The sequence below is a fragment of the Colobus angolensis genome, unplaced genomic scaffold (genome assembly GCF_000951035.1).
Source record: "Colobus angolensis palliatus isolate OR3802 unplaced genomic scaffold, Cang.pa_1.0 Scaffold189, whole genome shotgun sequence".
In the NCBI taxonomy this organism is placed as follows: domain Eukaryota; kingdom Metazoa; phylum Chordata; class Mammalia; order Primates; family Cercopithecidae; genus Colobus; species Colobus angolensis.
In genome coordinates this window covers 961,483-977,027 of record NW_012115032.1, presented here as the reverse complement: position 1 = coordinate 977,027, position 15,545 = coordinate 961,483, and the positions used below count along the sequence as shown (strand labels likewise).

The 15,545-nt window shown below is 34.5% G+C and overlaps 1 protein-coding gene across 1 annotated transcript in view; it reads right to left on the bottom strand.

Annotated features, from left to right (window-relative positions):
• UBA6 (ubiquitin-like modifier activating enzyme 6) overlaps window positions 1–15,545 on the bottom strand; it is an 80,914-nt gene that overhangs the window by 38,222 nt on the left and 27,147 nt on the right. Inside the window, exons 8-13 of the mRNA XM_011940287.1 lie at window positions 13,062–13,184; window positions 11,123–11,246; window positions 7,417–7,520; window positions 6,130–6,192; window positions 5,392–5,468; window positions 4,456–4,522 (exon numbers count right to left, since the gene is read on the bottom strand). Coding sequence (XP_011795677.1) covers window positions 4,456–4,522; window positions 5,392–5,468; window positions 6,130–6,192; window positions 7,417–7,520; window positions 11,123–11,246; window positions 13,062–13,184 — 558 coding nt within the window. The remainder of the gene's footprint in view (window positions 1–4,455; window positions 4,523–5,391; window positions 5,469–6,129; window positions 6,193–7,416; window positions 7,521–11,122; window positions 11,247–13,061; window positions 13,185–15,545) is intronic.

Here is a 15,545-nt window from a genome sequence, read left to right as displayed (position 1 = left end):
CAGTATGGCAATTCCTCAAGGATGTAGAAATAGAAATACCATATGACCCAGCCATCCCATTACTGGGTATATACCCAAAGGATTATAAATCATGCTACCATAAAGACACATGCACACATATGTTTATTGCAGCACTATTTGCAATAGCAAAGACTTGGAATCAACCCAAATCTCCATCAGTGACAGACTGGATTAAGAAAATATGGCACATATACACCATGGAATACTATGCAGCCATAAAAAGGATGAGTTCGTATCTTTTGTAGGGACATGGATGCAGCTGGAAACCATCATTCTCAGCAAACTATCACAAGAACAGAAAAACAAACGCTGCATGTTCTCACGCATAGGTGGGAACTGAATAATCAGAACACATGGACACAGGGCAGGGAACATAACAGGGGACGGCGGCTGGGGGAGGGAAAGCATTAAGAGAAATACCTAATGTAAACGACAAGTTGATAGGTGCAGCAAACCAACATGGCACATGTATACCTATGTAAGAAACCTGCACGTTGTGCACATTTACCCTAGAACTTAAAGTATAAAAGAAAATAAATAAAATAAACATACACCTATCATAAGACTCTCTAACACACTTTAGGGTAGTTATATAAGAGAAGCAAAGACATATGTCCACATCAAAATCTATAGGCAAGTAGTTGTAATAACTGTATTCATAATTGCTCAGACTGGAAACAGCCCATATTTTCCATCAAGTGATGTAAAAGCAAACTGTAGTACACAATGAAACAAAAAAAACAAATACCACGTGTTCTCACTTACAAGTGGGAGCTAAATGATGAGAACACATGGATACACAGAGGGGAACAACACACACTGGGGCCTACTGGAGGGTGGGAAGAGCAGGGAAAATAACTAACAAGTACTAGGCTTAATACCTGGGTGATGAAATAATATGTATGACAAACCCCCATGATGCAAATTTACCTATATAACAAACTTGCACATGTACCCCTAAACTTAAAAGAAAAAACAAAAATGAAATGAACATGCAACAAAATGGATAAAACTCAAGTTAATTATAATTAGTGATAGAAACCAGATTCAAAAGGCTACACATACTATATGACTCCATTTATATGACATTCTGGAAAAGAAAAAATCTATAGTGGATCCTAAGGTTTGGTTATGGGCTGGGGAGGTAATTATAAAGAGGCATGAGGGAACTTTTTTGCATTACGGAATGTTTTATATTTTCATTGTGGTGGTAGACCCATTACTGTACACTTTGACTTAATTGCATACATCTGAATTGATAGTGTACAAAATTTTTTATAACTACACACCTAAAAAGAGTGAAAAATTTACTTTATGTAAATTTTACATCAATAAACTTGATAAATTCCTAATCACATCCTTCTGTTTAATCACAGACTTCTACAATCTATTTCTAGCTTTTCATACATTTTATTTTCTCAAAGCACTATAAGGTCTTTCACTATGGCTAGTCAGTCACTGTTTTCAGTACATTTATTATTTCTTTCTTTGTGTAATTATAGAACATATGATGTTAAAGCTTTTACCACTGATGTTAGGATTGTCACTTCCTGAGATGGTTTGCCTGTGCCCCCACCCAAAATCTCATCTTGAATTGTAATCCCCATAATCACCACATGTCAACGTGGGACCAGGCAGAGGTTACTGGACGGTGGGGGTGGTTCTCCCATGCTATTCTGATGATAGTGAGTTTCACGAGATCTGACAGTTTTATAAGCGTCTGGCAGTTCCTCTGCTTGCACTCACTCTGTCCTCCCATCCTGTGAAGAAGCTACCTGCTTCTCCTGTGCCTTCTGCCATGATGGTAAAGTTTCCTGAGGCTTCCCCAGTCATGTGGAACTGTGAGTCGATTACCTCTTTCCTATATAAATTACCCAGTTTTGGGTATTTCCTTATAGCAGTGTGAGAACAGACTAATATAGTAAATTGGTACGGCAGAGAGTGGGGTGCTGCGAAAAAGATACCCAAAAGTGTGGAAGTGACTTTGGAACTGGAAAAGGCAGAGGTTGAAATAGTTTGGAGGGCTCAGTAGACGACAGGAAGATGTGGGAAAGTCTGGAACTTATCAGTTTTGACCAAAATACTGATAGTGATATGGACAATGAAGTCAAGGCTGAGGTGGTCTCAGATGGAGACAAGGATCCTGTTGGGAACTAGAATAAAGGTGACTCTTATTATGCTTTAGTAAAGAGACTGGTGGAATTTTGCCCCTGCCCTAGAGATCTGTAGAACGTTGAACTTGAGAGAGATGATTTAGGGTATCTGGCAGAGAAATGTCTAAGTAGTAAAGCATTCAAGGTGTGACTGAGGTGCTCTTAAAAGCATTAAGTTTTATGCATTCACAAAAAGATGGTTTGGAATTGGAACTTATGTTTAAAAGAGAAGCAGAGCATTGAAGTTTGGGAAAAATGCAGCCTGATGATACAAAAGAAAAGAAAAATCCATTTTCTGAGGAGAAATTCAAGTCAGCTGCAGAAATTTCCATAAATAACAAGCAGGCAAATGTTAATTGCCACGACAATGGGAAAATGTCTCTAGGCATGTCAGAGGTCTTCAAGACAGCTGCTCCCATCACAGGTCTGGAGGCCTAATAGGAAAAAAATGGTTTTATGGGGTGGGCCCAGGGCCCTGCTGCTTTGTGCAGTCTCAGGACATGGTGCCCTGTGTCCCATTCATAGCTAAAAGGGGCCAATGTACAGCTCAGGCTGTTGCTTCAAAGGTTACAAGCCCTAAGCCTTGGTGGCTTACACATGGCGTTGGGCCTGCGGGTGCACAAAAGTCAAGAATCGAGGTTTGGGAACCTCTGCCTAGATTTCAGAGGATGTTATGAAAACACCTGGATGTCCAGGCAGCAGTTTACTACGGGGGTGGAGCCCTCATGGAGAACCTCTTGCTAAGGCAGTGCAGAAGGAAAATGTGGGGTTGGAGGCCCCACAGAGAGTCCCCATTGGCACTGCCTAGTAGGGCTGTGAGAAGAGTGCCACGGTCCTCCAGATCCCGGAATGATAGATCCAATGAAAGCTTGGACCTTGAATCTGGAAAAGCTGCAACACTCAATGCCAACTCATGAAAGCAGTTGGAAGTGGGGGCTGTACCTTGTATAGCCACAGGGTGAGGATGCTCAAGACCATGGGAACCTACCTCTTGCATCAGTGTGACCTGGATGTGAGACACAGAGTCAAAGATCATTTTGGAACCTTAAGGATTAATGACTGCCCTACTGGATTTTACAGTGCGTGGGGCCTGTAGCCCCTTTGTTTTGCCCAATTTCTCCCATTTGGAATGGGAGCATTTATCTAATGTCTGTACCTCACTGCATGTAGGAAGTAACTAACTTGCTTCTGATTTTACAGGTTCATAAGTGGAAGGGACTTGAATTGCTCAGATAGGACTTTGGACTTGGACTTCTGGATTAATGCTGGAATGGGCTAACACTTTTGGGGACTGTTGGAAAGGCGTGATTGTGTTTTGAAATGTGAGTACATGAGATGCAGGAGGGACCAGGGATGAAATGACACATGTTGGCTGTGTCTCCATCCAAAATCTCATCTTGAATTGTTATCCCCATAATCCCCACACGTCAAGGGCAGGACCACGTGGAGGTAATCAGTGAGTGACAGTGAATGAGTCTCATGAGAGCTGATGGTTTTATAAGAACCTGGCAGTTCCCCTGCTTGTACTCACTCTGTCCTGCCACCCTGTGAAGAGGTGCCTGCTTCTCCTTTGTCTCCTGCCATGATTGTAAGTTTCCTGAGGCCTCCCCAGCCATGAGGAACTGTGAGTCAATTAAACTTCTTTCCTTTATAAATAACACATCTCAGGATTTCTTCATAGCAGTATGAGAATGGACTAATACATTTCCCTCTCATTTTTATAAAATAAGAACAAAAATAATAGAATCTTCAAATAATTGCACAAACACCACCATGTTTATAGCTGCTTAAATAAAACTGCTGACAAGCAGGCACTGGCATCATAACACACACAAAAAAATCATTTTCTAGGTGACATGTTTAAATCTAAATCTGATGTGCAAAATGTGATGAAGAGATGTGAATGTATAATGCATAAAACAGGTGACTTAGAAGAAAGCTAACATATACAAGTTTAAGTGGGTTAACAAATCAAGTAAATCATAACAGAATAATAAAGAATAATAGTAAAAAATAGCAGCAGCAAATAGTAATTACTATATGTCACATGACATTTCTAAGTACTTTACAAAATTAAATCATTTAATGTTCACAATAACCCTATGAAGGTAGGTTAACTCTATTTTATAGATTTATAAATTAAAACAGAACAAAGTGAAATAAAGTTGTCTAATGCCACAGAGTAGCAAAGCTGGATGTGAAGGATAAGAGAATACTAATATATAGAACACTTATGTATTAACAAACAGATATTCGGACAGCCATAAATTTCAACAGTCACCTTCTCTTCCAAGGTTTCACCTACAGATGTTGCTAGTTTCAACAGTTCTTCTGAATCTTGTTGGCATCTACAACTCAAAACAGAAAACCCTAACTTTAGTTTTCTCAACTGCCATAAACAGTAGGACATACTCAAAATTAAAATTTGGGAAATATATAAAAGAATGTGGGATTTTGCCAACAGGTAGCACAAAATGTTTTGCTGATTTAAAGATGATTGGCTTATAAATACATTACTTCACACTTATATCAGTATATAAATAAGCTTAGTCTTTTTTTTTGAGACAGTCTCTCACTCTGTCACCCAGGCTGGAGTGCATTGGTGCAATCTTGGCTCACTGCACCCTCTGCCTCCTGGTTCAAGCGATTCTCGTGCCTCAGCCTCCCAAGGAGCTGGGATTAATGGCATGCACCACCATGCCTGGTAATTTCTGTATTTTTAGCAGAGACAGGGTTTCGCCATGTTGGCCAGGCTGTTCTCGAACTCCTGGCCTCAAGTGATCCACCCGCCTCAGCCTCCCAAAGTCCTGGGATCATAGGCGTGGGCCACCACACCCAACCCCAAGATTTAATCCAAAATATAAAAAGTAAAAACCTTCTGCAACAGTACTCTGACTTAACAGGGTATAAAGTTAAAAAAAAAATTACTATGGATCAATAATTCAGTAATTCTCAGAATTTTTTTTTTGTTTTAAAAAGCTTTAATTTTTAAAGGCTTCAAAGTGGGAAAATTCACATTTGGTATGATTCCACTTTTAAAACCAATTTCTCCACTCCCACCAGGAAAAGGACTAGAAGGTCATAATAAATCTTTACACAGCTTGGCATATCTATTGGTATTGTAATTACAAAGGGCATAGTTACTTTTTAAATTATAATTTCTGAACTACTACTTTTATAAAAAGGAAAATACTTATTTTTAAACTTAAAACATTACCCAACACTTGGCTTGCGACTGTATTTCTCCTGAAACTGGTCCAAGGCAAGCATAGCTGAGTGAATCTCTAAAGGTGCCTATTAAGAACATTAAAAATTGGCCAACATTTACTGAGTGCTTGTATGTCCCAGGCACTGGGCTAAATGCTTTTAAAACACTATTTAACCATCACAATAAACACATTAGCTTAATACTATTATTAACTCTATTTAACAAATAAGAAACCTGAAGGTTAGAAGTTAAATGACTTAACCTCAAGGCCATGAAGGTAAATGATTTAATCCCCTTTCCTTATTAAAATTTACAAATTTGGAAACTTTTAGTTCCTTCCTTATCACATTTCCTGCTATAAAATTACATCCATTAAAAAAAAAATAGAATACATACTCAAGGCTTTTTTGGTAAGAAATATGCATTATATAAAAATGGTACGATTCAGAAAATCTTTTAATAAGATCATTTGTACAAGTTATTGAAATCGTCTTTTAATTATCAAAGTTGGCAAATCATTATAAAAGTGAAACTTTTTCCTTTTACTTTAACATTTTTTCTACGATACAAATTCCCATTTTTAATCCTCGGAAGTCAACTTTCAATATGTGAGTATAACCTTTATTATACTCACATTATAAGGCCCAACAGTAAGATATCTACATGGTTATTCCATTTTAACTTTATAATCACTCGCTAATTCTCATCTCTGATTCTGCCGCCTCTCTCAAACCTGTGTTTATTTACCTCAGGTTTGCTAAAATCCACAATAAGGCACTTTGGATGTTTTATCTGCCTCTCCAGTGGTTCCTGATATGGAAAAAAAAAATCATTACTTCAGAGTAAGTGAGTGATTATTGGACAAAATATACTGTTATATATCAGTGCACTAAAAACTAGGGAATTCTCCCAAGGGTCTGAAATAAGTAGGGTTGGGCTGATATGTTTTAACTGAAATAGAAACTAGCTACCACTCTTATGACCATACTTAAAAAAAAAAGTTAAATGCAATAAAACAACCTGCTCCACACAGTAAATTTGGGAACAATTAGTAAAAACATTTGCATACCTAAAAAAATTTATTATTTTAATCTAAAAGCTACCATATTTTTCTAATACCAGGTTATCAAGACTTATTAAATTCTGTATGAAGAACACAAAGGCAAAACAAACAAACAAAAAAAACCCCAAAACATCCAACCAATCTAAAATTGAGACATATCCAATTAAAACTTGGAGACAAAGCACAAGGAGATATGCAGGAGCACATGTGACTAGATATATTATTTATTTATTTTTTATTCTAACTTTGGGTTGAACAAAGTCTTGTAAACGACTGGAGTTGTTAATAGTTCTGGAAAAGAAAAGGCAATTACATTAAAACCTTGAGAACTTGTAAGAAAAAACAGAGATGTGTTAGCTTATCCTGAGAAGGAGCCCAAGGATTTTAGTAGCACAAGATCCCTTAGTTTCCTGACACTACATTCTCTATATTCAGCTATTTACATTTTCCTTTCAATGCCAGTTGTTTTTAGAAATTATTTTACATTTCCAACAAACATACTGTGTTCTGAAATTTATAAAATTAAATTAAATTTTAAAAACCAGGATTAACAAGTATAATTTGAATATCTTCATTTTAGAAAATTAAATAATAATAAAGTAAAACAACTCTTGCTAAATCGTGAAAATACATTAGTTTTATTTCTTGTCTCAGAAAGTAAGTTGTAATAAGTATGATAAACTCTTTGATAATTCACAAAGGTATAGTTCCTTTCGGGTATACCCATTTAGCTCAACTATATGTATATGGTATTCTGGCTATAAAAGATGTGTAAATTTTTTTTTAATATCCATTTTATTCATTTATTTCATTAGATTAATTCCATTTCCCTCAAAGCAGGTATAAACGAAAAAAAAAAATTCTGTTTCACATTTAATCTGTTTGGTTAACTGAGTAGTTACTTCATTGTCTCTTCTGCCTTTCTTTTTCTGTAAAGAAATATTTTTTAAGCAGAAAAAAAAAATACTTACAAAGAAAACTGTTTTAGGAGTCTTAACTTGGACAGCTATGCCTCCATGTAAATATGGTTCCAGTTCTGTAGTGTCACCAATACTAAAAGAAAATGGCGATATCACTAGAAGAAAAAAAATTGAAAAGTTATACAGGGAAACAGATATTTAAATTTCAACTCTTATTGTCATAAAATTTTAATTATTCCCAATTTACAAAATTAAAAAATTCCAGCATAGTGTTTTTTTTGTTCATTTGTTTGTTTTTTAATGAAGAGCTGGGAGAAGTGTGGGGACCTAGACAGAGTGTTTTTTCCAATGTGAAACTCCAGGACTTAAAAATAACGAAGGAAACTTATAGAAAAAGAGTAATGAGGGCTACTCATTATTAGATATTAAAATATATCATAAAGCCTCAATAACATAATAATTACCTATCATAATAATATAATATGGTACTGGTTAATAAACAGACAACTGGAAAAGATTAGAGAATTCAGAAACAGTCTCAAATACACAAAGGACAAAATCAAGGTGGCACCTCAATCAGTAAGGAAAAGATAAGATTGATTATTCAATAAATCTGATAGAGAAAAAAGACATCTGGGAAAACACCTATTGCAAATGGACAAAAGTTTTAAGTGTCAAAAAAGACGCTAACAATTTCTTAGACAAAAGCATGAGAGAAAAATTCCTTTAAAACCATGTAGTAAGGAAGGCTTTTCTAAGTAACACTCTAAATAAAAACCATAAAAGAAAATAATTAAAATTTGATTATGAAAACATAAAAAAGAAAATCTCATGACAAAAACCCATCATAAGCAACATCAAAAGATAAATGGCAAACCAGGAAAATATTATGCTCTGTCTGAGCATGGTGGCATGTGCCTGTAGTCCCATCTAATCAGGAGGCCAAGGCAGCAGGATCACTTGAACCCAGGAGACTGTAGTGTGCTAAACTGTACCTGTGAATAGCCACTGTACTCTAGCCTGGATAACAAAGTGAGACCCTCATTTCTTAAAAAGAAAAAACATGGTCCAATAACATTTTCATTTAGGTAGCTGTAAAAGAAAATTTAAAGGAAAAAAAAAAAGGAGGTTCTCCAATTAATAATGAGAAAAGATCACAAATATATTTTATTTAATAAAAAGATAAAGGACAGCACTATGTATAATGCGTTTCCTTCTGTGTTAAAAACAAACAAACAAATACACAATAAACTAAGACTAACAGTTACCTGTGGTAGTGGATGAGAACTGTGAGGGTGAAATCAAGTTTGGGCAGAACACTTTTCATTGTAAACATTTACCGTTTCTCATTTCTGAACCATTTGCTTATTCAAAAAATTAAGTTAAAAAAACCAAGTAAGGCCTCCCCTTTACTTAATATATTATATAATACAGGCATCTATACTATATAATATGTAATATACACTATATATGCGTATATATAATAAATGTATAAAGTAGACAGAATGGTCAGCAGAGTGAACACCAAACTTAGCTGCTGTTACCTCTGGAGAGGAAAGGAAGTCTGAAGTAGGATTCATTTTTAACCCTATTTAAACATATACACATACATAAATATCTAGAATAAGTTTGTATTATTTTAGCTATTTAACAGTGTTTTTTGGCTGGTCATGAAGTTTTTTTGATCTTCATGCCTGTAATTACAACACTTTGGGCAGCCAAGGGGACAGGTTGACTTGAGCCCTGGGGTTTGAGACCAGTCTAAGCAACATAGAGACATCTTGTCTCTACAAAAATAAAAAAAGTTAGCCAGGTGTGGTGGCACACGCCTGTGGTTCCCAGCTACTTGGGAGGCTGAGGTGGGAGGATCATTTGGGCCCAGGAGGCTGAGGCTGCAGCGAGACACGATCATGTCACTGCACTTCAGCCTGAGCAACAGAGCAAGATGCTATCTCAAAAAAAAAAAAAAAAAACACAAACAACAGACAAAAAAACCAAACACCTTTTCATGCTAGCAGAATAGTACTTTAGATCAGTAAGTAGCAATTTATAAATGTTAAGGGAAAAAAAAGCTTCCGAACAGCCACTCTAAACTTATTCATCTCTCCCTCCAAAGAATTGTTGGCACAAAATGTGAGTTTTCTTTCTCTTTGCTTCTTGACATGCAGTGGCTCCTCTTTATATAAGCAGCCTCATAATCTGAACCTTCACCACAATTCACCATAACATGGACCCCAAAATTACAAATAATAATCCTAAATGATTAATTTTAATAAAAATAGACATTCTTTAATATATATGATCTGAACCTGAATTTAAAATACTTAGACGTAATCAGGAAACAAAATCAAACAGTTTTGTTATACAACATGCATGCTAAAATTACAAATAATAAACCTAAATAATTTTAATAAAAATAGACATTAATATGTATGATCTGAATCTGTATTTAAAATAATTAGATGTAATCAGGAAACAAAATCAAACAGTTTTGTTATACAACATGCATGCTAAAATTACAAATAATAATCCTAAATGATTAATTTTAATAAAAACAGACATATTCTTTAATATCTATGATCTGAACCTGTATTTAAAATAATTAGATGTAGCTGGCAAAAAAAATCAAATAGTTTTGTTATCAAAAATACTTAAATAGAGATTCAAAGTTGTTTATCTATAAACAGTTTGTAATAAGAATTGATTTTTCCCTCTTTTGAGGATATATTTTGCCGTCATTAAAAAAAAGTAATTCCATTTACTGTCTATAAATTAAATACATAGTTATATTTTCAAATGCCCCAAAGATAAAACTGCATCAATTTTCCCTAAATAGGTGTAAGCATGCCATATAGTTATGGGTTGTCCAGTACTGTCTTTGACTCTTTTCAACGTGGCTGAAGGAAAAACACAAACTACGCAGATTAACTCTGCTATAAATTCATTATATTAAACTTCAAATGGGCCCTATATGCTGCCTGACATCTTTCCATTTTCAAGAATGTCTAGTTTCCTTCTGGTTTTGGCACTTTTCATTGCCTTTTGGCAATGACTTCACATTAGTCCAATGAAAAAACAGACTCCTTCAACTGCTTGCCAACAAACCTACAAACTTGCCTGCAGACATGACATTCACCCCTTTTATTCAAGCCACTGAACAAGAATATATATCCCAACCAACATCTAGACATCTTCCTTTAAATACTTCATTGCTACCTCATTTTACAAAGCTAAACTATTCTCTTTATCTACAAAACCTACTCCCTTTCTTGCATTCCTTAAGTGAATATGTTGACTGACCACGTAGAAATCTTCACTCACCTATAGTATGTGATCAAGTTTCTTCCTAAATATCTTAAGACTTGTGAGTTCAATTCTCCCTGCTAGCCCTACTGTATTAATTTCTTGTAGTTCCTTTAGTTCTGTTTTGCATCTGAGCCTTTTCTGTTCGTCTCTGCATAAATAATCTTTTTTCAATACCTTCCTAAGCCAATGCAACCTTCACATTTTAATCAAGACACCCTGTCCCACTGCTGCTGTCCCAAAACTGGGTAGGTTTCCTTGCTAAGTTTGGTGTCCCCAAAATGGGTATATTCTCTTAATATCATCAGCGTTTAACAACAAAGAATATTTTGAGGCCAAGGGCTTTAGATCATGTCTCTCTGAGTTGACGTTCTGTTCCCAATACTAAGTAAAGTGTCTGAACTATAAATTTGCTGAGTAAGTATAAATGAATTAAGAAAACACATTGACTTACCCGTTATTTGTTGTATAGATCCATTTAAACCTGTCATTCCATTAATTTCTCGAAATGTTAGGAATTGTCCTGTCTCCAGTTTGTGAGGATGATTTTCAAGGCAAGTAACAATGCCAGGATTTGCCTAAAAATAAGAGTGATCTATTAAAAAAGAAGTTCACATATTCTTGGTGTACAAATTGAAATCTTAAGCAAAAATGGCAAAGTTATCATAAAATTCTCAAAACCAAAATTCTACGCTATTCTTCTGTTAGTAAAAGCAAGCCTTTAAAAAGCTATCACAAAATAATGATCAAATTATTACTATTTTTTAAATGAATGCTGAAAATATAATTTCTATGTTTGGTAGGAGATGTTCAAAGATTCCATAGAAAGGATCAAATATTTAATAGATTCAAAAACTCTTGTAACTTGTAAAAAACATTCCAAGTTATCTAATAGTTTTAAATGTGAGAAAAAACCATGGGCATAAATGATAAAAGCCTGACACTGAAGATCAAAGAATAGTAAAGAAGGAGGATAGAAATTTTAAAGATGGGAATCTGTTAGTTTACAGCTTGCTCAACGCTTTAAAGAAATATTGTGTAGCTTATCAGCTATATTTCCTATAGTATTCAATAAAAGATAACACCAATGCAGTAAGAATCCACACCACATTTTGGAATTTATTCTCTGTGTTTTCTCAGGGACAAACTAAAATCAACTAGAGAAAGTAAAAGGTTAAGTAGTAATATACCTGAAAGAGTAACTCAAGTAGAATAATAAATCACTCTGTAAGCAGAAAGATATACAGAATGACTTGTCGACAAACTTTTCTTAAAAAGGCATGAGAGAGACAGTATTGGGTCTCTATCACTATGAGATTACAGTGGGTTTAAAAATAAAGTATAAAAACAAGGAATACGAATTACAAATACTAGTATGTTAAAGTATATTATCATTCCCTTATTTTGTCTTCTTTTGGACTTCAACGTAAGTTGATTACAAAGAATACAAATAAAGTAAATTATTTGGGTAAAAGAATAGTAAAAGGGGATCACAATGATTTCTCCAGTTCTTTTATGGAATAAAAAATTGAGCTTGTGCATGATCAAGAGTGTGGTTAGAAAATTCAGATTTTTGAATTTGAAGGTTAATCAAAACTTTCTACACCTTCTAAATAATGCTTTAGAAATATAATAAATTAGAAATGCTTTTCTCTAATATCATTTAAGTGTGCCTTTTTAGAGTATTAGGCTAGGTGACTTACAACATACTTAGTGCATCCACTATCTAACACAATAAACAATTCAGTAAACACTGAATCACAATTCATGGCCCATAGGAGGTAACATAGAATAAAATTAAAATTAAAAGTTATGACAAGCAAATGTTGCTCTATCAAGTATTATTATTTTTTTTCTTTCTTTCTTTCTTTATTTTTGAGATGTGGTCTCACTCTGTCACCCAGGCTGCAGTGCAGTAGTGTGATCTTGGCTCACTGCAACTTCCACCTCCCAGGTTCAAGTCATCCTCCCCATCTCAGCCTCCTGAGTACCTGGGACCACACACCACCATGCCTGGTTAATTTTTTGTATTTTTGGTAGACACGGAGTTTCACCCTGTTGCCCAGGTTGGTCTCAAACTCCTGAGCTAAAGTGATCCACCCTTGTCAGCCTCCAAAAGTGCTGGGATTATAGGCATGAGCCTCCGTGCTTGGCCCTACCAAATATTATTTGTTAGAGGAAATCCAGAATATTTTTAACAACTAATATTCCAGATTTAATTTAGTTTTAATATAATGAGGTCAAGAAATTAGCTACATATTCCCTCATTATCTTAAAACACTATAAAACAAATTTTACATACTGTAATACTTTGCTGACACCGCCTTTTTGAAAATAGCATTCACATCAACTTTAACAAAATTTATTTTAAAAGTTCATTAATATAATCATACTTGCGTTATGTTTGAGATGAAAATTTCTTTTGGTTCTTCTCCTGTTGTATCTAAAACTTCAAATTCATCACCGAAATCACAAAATAACCTTGACCAAATTCCATGTACATCTGCACTGATAAACTGTAAAATGGCAAAAACAAGTTCAAGCTTATTTATATAAAGAAAAAAAAAAAACACTCTACTATCCTAGCCCATTTCATGATAATTTCATTTATAATTAAGTATACCCTGTAGAACCTATAGAATACAAAGTAAATTATAAACAGGATAAACTGATGTAGACTGGTTTAGGAATCAAAGATTTTCAGTACTTTTAGTAAATGGATGTCCAGTACAACAAAATTAGAATATCAGCATATCATCTTTAAAAATTCTACGACTTTTAAATAACAAAAATTCTGTGATTTTAAAATTTTGTGCTTGTCACAAAATTCAGGCACAACATAAAAGAAATAGATACTTTGGCTTAATAGTCCAGCACTGAATTCTTACTTGTTATTTTAGGAAAGAGGAATGAAGTGCTCATTTACCAAAAGTAGCAGAGTTAATGGAAAATAGAATAGAGCTAAAAGCTGAGAGCAGAGTCTACAGAAAAAAAGGCTGAAAAACTGACATCACAAATCAAAGCCATGAAATACAAAACATTAAGTTCTTAAATCATAAATGTTTTATTAAAAGCAATTTTTCTAACACATGCATTGTCTCCATTCTGAGAATTTGTAAATAAATTATTTTTAGGCTTAAAGCTATTTTCAGAGCTACTGCTAATAAAGAGAGATCCTTATTCTGTAATGCACCCAATCTTGCATAAAATAATGTTTTTCTAACATAATTAAGTATATTGATATTATGGTATAAGAATATATTAAAATAATTTATAATCCCAATTACATGAAGTAGTGATATGGATAACAGAAGACCACCTCCCACCTGATCATATATTGACTTTACTGATCAAAATGGGTACATATAGCATTTTTTTTTACAAGACATAAAACTGGACAGAAACCTAGAAGCTTTTTTTTAAAGTTTAACGCTAAAGAATATATAAATTATGTAAGCAAATATTTTAATTTATAACTTGCATAGTTATTTTGTAACATTTCTGTGACCTATTGTAAGTTCACTGGTTATTCTGTCTTAATCACATGCTTAAATTGTAAACCACAGCACAAATGCTCTACAGAGCATAACTATGCTATGTAAATATCACAATCCAAAAATTTTCAACACACCTACATCATAAATTATGATTTTTGACTTAGTGCCTAACTCAAAGAAACAAGTAGCTTTTTCCTTTTTCCAGTGAAACAATCCCCAAAACAAAAGAGATGAGGTTAGTAATGAATTCAATTACAAGTGAAGAACTGTGATTTTTCCCATCTAAACCTCTTCCCAATGTCACTGTGCACCTAAATTATGCTGGAGATTTAAAAATCTATGAGTCATTCTTGATCACTCACTCTTTCCTTCACAACTCATTCATCTATCTACAAGTTCTGTTAGGCCCCCACTCCACCCCACCCTTTTTCTTAAACAAAAGACACCTCAAATTCAATGACTTCTGTCTATCTCTATTCCCAAGTCTTCTGTCTAAGATACCAGCATCTCTCAGCTGAACTACTGCAGTAACTACTAACTAGTCTAGCTGCCTCTACTTTACTCTTATAATCCAACAGTTCTATTTCTTTTGGTTATCTTTCATGACCCCTTCATACTCTTAAAAATTATTGAGGACCCAAAGAGCTTTTGTTTATGTGAGTTACACCTATCAATATTTACTGTGTTAGAAATTAAAACAGAGAAATTTAAATCACAAGAATATACACATTCCATTGTCAGAGCAAGGATATCACCACACATCAATATAGACTCTGGAAAACTCCACTCTGCCTCCTAAGATAATCAGAATGAAAAAGGCAAATAACATCTTAGTAATATGAAATTAAAAAGTTTGACTGTGCAGAACCACTGAAAGGGTCTGAGGGATTCTTAGTGTCCCTGGACAACACTTTGAAAACTACAATTATAGTCTTCTCTCAAAACAGCAAGCCATAGTGATCCTTTAAAAATATAAAACAGATTAAAACTCACAGGCCTAAAAACTCAAATGTCTTCAAAGATCTTATAACGTATGGCCCCAACCTAATTCTCCCAAACTAATCTTTTGGTATATTTTACTCCTACTATCCTCTCCTCTTTACCACTCTGTTTTGGTCCTGCTTGCCTCTTATTGTTCCTCAAAACCACAAACCTAATTTTTACACTTGCAAATGTTTACATTTGCTGATTCCCCTGCTTTGAATGCTTTCCCCTAGATCTTTATATAGCCTGTTCTTTCTCACTATTCAGGGCTCTATTCAAACGTCATCTCCTTAGTGAAGACTTCTCTAACCTTCTAATCTAAGAGAACCAGAACTGGCCCTTCTCCCTACATCATGCAGATATCATTCTCTATTTTTCTTTTTTTTTTTTTTTTTT